Source organism: Acanthisitta chloris, unplaced genomic scaffold (genome assembly GCF_000695815.1).
Source record: "Acanthisitta chloris isolate BGI_N310 unplaced genomic scaffold, ASM69581v1 scaffold35666, whole genome shotgun sequence".
Classification (NCBI taxonomy): Eukaryota; Metazoa; Chordata; class Aves; order Passeriformes; family Acanthisittidae; genus Acanthisitta; species Acanthisitta chloris.
In genome coordinates this window covers 1-3,189 of record NW_008677082.1, presented here as the reverse complement: position 1 = coordinate 3,189, position 3,189 = coordinate 1, and the positions used below count along the sequence as shown (strand labels likewise).

The 3,189-nt window shown below is 48.5% G+C and overlaps 1 protein-coding gene across 1 annotated transcript in view; it reads right to left on the bottom strand.

Annotated features, from left to right (window-relative positions):
- Positions 1 to 2,662, bottom strand: part of RHBDD2 (rhomboid domain containing 2) — a gene marked incomplete at both ends in the record, with an annotated part of 3,427 nt that extends 765 nt beyond the window's left edge. The window contains 2 exons of the mRNA XM_009076376.1: positions 1,460 to 1,610; positions 2,261 to 2,662. Of these exons, the coding sequence (XP_009074624.1) occupies positions 1,460 to 1,610; positions 2,261 to 2,662 (553 nt within the window). The remainder of the gene's footprint in view (positions 1 to 1,459; positions 1,611 to 2,260) is intronic.
- Between the last annotated feature and the right edge of the window lie 527 nt (positions 2,663 to 3,189).

The following is a 3,189-nucleotide window of genomic DNA, read 5'->3' as shown; positions in this document are numbered from 1 at the left end:
GCAGGAATGAGACTGGCTCATGCTGGGGGTTTTGGGCTTGGATTTTCTTTTTGATGATTTGAAGTGTGGGTTTGATTTTGGGTTGGGTTTTTATTTCATTTCATTTGTGGACACAAACATGATGCCAAAGCCTGGATCTCCTAGAAATATCTCCTGTCTGGTGGCAAGTTGATGCCTGAATCTTATGAAAATTTAAAATTAAAACAAGCTCCAAACTATTAAGAGCTCCTGCTTGGGAATAAGGATCAAATTAATCAAAATAAAACTCCAGAAACACATACAGAAGTTGTATCTAAGACACAGACATGCAAATTTAGCTGCAGCAGTGGAAGCATCCTAGAAACACCTTCCCACGCCCTGCTTGATAATCAAATGTTCATGCAAATACCTTTGTGTCGGAACAGTCTATGTCACAGACCTGCTCACCAAAGGCAGCAGGTTTAGACAGAGGACTGAGGTGCTGTGCACAGCACGATTGGGCTGATACTGACACAGGCTCAGCATGCAGAGAGACAGCTCCCCCCCACAAATGCTGCACTTGCAGAGGAAGGAGAGAATGAAAACAGAAATGCTGCTCGATCTGCCTGGCCTCCCCTGCACACACACACCTGAGTGCCCTGATGGACCTGGGGGACACTCCTGCTGCAGGCAAGGGTTTGTTTTATGGTTTCCCATGGGTAAGAGCAATGCAAACACCTGGGAATGCTCCAACTTCACAGGAAGCTTTACAGCAAGCTGATGGCTTAAACAATGCATAGAATTTAACCCTTAACAGAAAAACTATCCTTCCTCTGTGAAACTGAAATGACAACTTAGAATAGGTAAATATTTGACCTACATTTCCAAGCTGTTTAGAATACAAGTGAGTTCTCAGGACTTGTGATATACACAAACTTTAAACCATTCCTGGATGTCAGCCCCAAGGTTTCTTTTCATTACAGCAACCTTGCCTTGATGCTGAAAACATGCACTGAAAGTTCCACACTGAACTTTGTAAGCAACATCCTTAATCTATAGTGCTCTGCTCCTACATGGCTTTGGACACAACTCACTTCACAGCATTCCTGGGAGGAGAGGTGGGGCAAATAAAGATAAGGATCACACCCTAGGGAGCCAGGAACAAATGCCTTAAATCCTAATGCTAGGGCAGAATTGCACAACTTAACTTTCATGTCAGCCAGAGCTGCAATATCTTCCCATGTGTACACATTGCCCTTGCAGCAAAGGAGAGGTCTTTCACCTCCATTTAGCTTTCACTAAAGACCTGGTTCAGCTAATGTGTGATAATTTATTAGTCCCAGTCATGTCACCAGTGTAACATCAATGGGTGACTCTGCTCCCATTAACACCCTCTATAGGAACTCAGCAGGCACAGTGCAGCTTTTAAAGGTGATTTTGCACCTCTACTTACACCTCAAAATTCCCCTCCAAGGTGTTTCACAGGTACTCCTGTACTTACTTGCTGCTTTCAGAGGCTCTTCTCTCTGCCAAGGACCCTGGGATATATTTCAGCCCTGGTACCCTCTTTAGCAGAGTGAAAGGGAACACCTGGTCGAGCTTAGAGCTCACCGACTCTGGAAAATCCAAGCAGAAACAGTATCGAAGTCCATCTGAAGCCAGGAGCAGGTTAAGGAGGTCTGCAGACAAAGCACACTTCCAACACAGCCACACACTATCCCCCTCTGCCCACAAACCACTTCCCCTGAAGTATTCACCCAGTTTTACCCAGCACCACCTTCCCAGAACGTTGCCCTTCTCAGCTCCACATTCTCTGTGCGCACCAAAGCCATTGGGGAAGTGGCAGTATGAGGTGAAACACCAATGCAGAACTGGGTGGGATGAGGATCAGCAAAGCCAGTGAGGGTTTAATGCAAAGCAAGAGCCCAGGAAGCACCACAAAGCCAGGGCACAGAATCATCAAAGTTGGAAGAGACCTTTAAGATCAAGTCCAACCATCCACCAGCACTATAAGCCCTAAACCATATCACCCAGCACCAGATCCAGATGCCTCTTGAACACCTTCAGAGATGGTGATCCCACCACAGAATCAATCAGGTTGGAAAAGACCTCTGAGATCAAGTCCAACCTATGACCTAACACCCCCTTGTAAACTAGACCGTGGGACCATGTGGCATGTCCAGTCTCTCCTTAAATCCCTCCAGGGATGGTGACTCCACCACCTCCCTGGGTATCTCACCAATGAGAACCTCAGCACATCCTTCCCACCATGAACCAGCAATCCTGCACTTGGAAAGGATACAGGCTTCCCCCACCAGGAGCCCACACAGGTTAACCAAGATGGAAGAGTGGGGGATAAACCAAGCTATGCAGAGCAAAAACCATGGCACCAGCACCACGGGAACTCTGAGCCCAAACACCACAGTCCTCCTCATCCGTGAGCGCGTGGTGGATACACCCAGAGTAGCAAAGGCTACTGGCATGAATCCTTTGGCATCTCCCACCTCCCACACCGTGGAGACAAGGGGCTCCAGTAAGAGGTAGAGGAGGGCAGAGAGCACAGCAAAGGCTGTGGTGAGGCAGCAGTGCTTTGCTGTGCCCACGTTCTTCTCAAAGCTGCCAGCAAAGTACCAGATGATAACAGCACCACAGGTCAGTGATATCAGGTCTTCGTAGATGAAGATGTAGGTGATCAACCTGTGGACTGAGCAGAGCAGCACCTCAGACAGGCAGAGGCAGAAATGGGTTTGCTTTAAACCACTACAATGACATCTTAAGCAGAGTAAGAGTGAGCCCATGGGATTAATAGCTTTCATTTCTATCCTAGTGTAGGAAAGAAGGAACTTGAGGCCTTTAAAACCAGGTGTAAATAACCAACTTAGAGTGGGGAGATGGTGGAATTCAGAGCTCAGATCACCTCCCTTGTCCTGCTGACCACGCTGTTCCTGATCCAGGCCAGGATGCCATTGGCCTTCTTGGCCACCTCAGCACACTGCTGGCTCCTGTTCAGCATTCTATCTATTTTTGTCTGCCTCGCTGCTCCCCAGCCACACGGTCCCCCGCCTGTAGTGCTGCATGGGATTGTTATGCCCAAAGTGCAGGACCCGGCAGGGTCCAGGGCAGGACACGGGGAAGGCCTAGAGAGGGGGGACACAAAGACTCCGTTGAATTTGGGGTGACCCGTAACAGGAGATCGACCAGGGACCAAGGGACGAGGAGTCCCCGCTCACC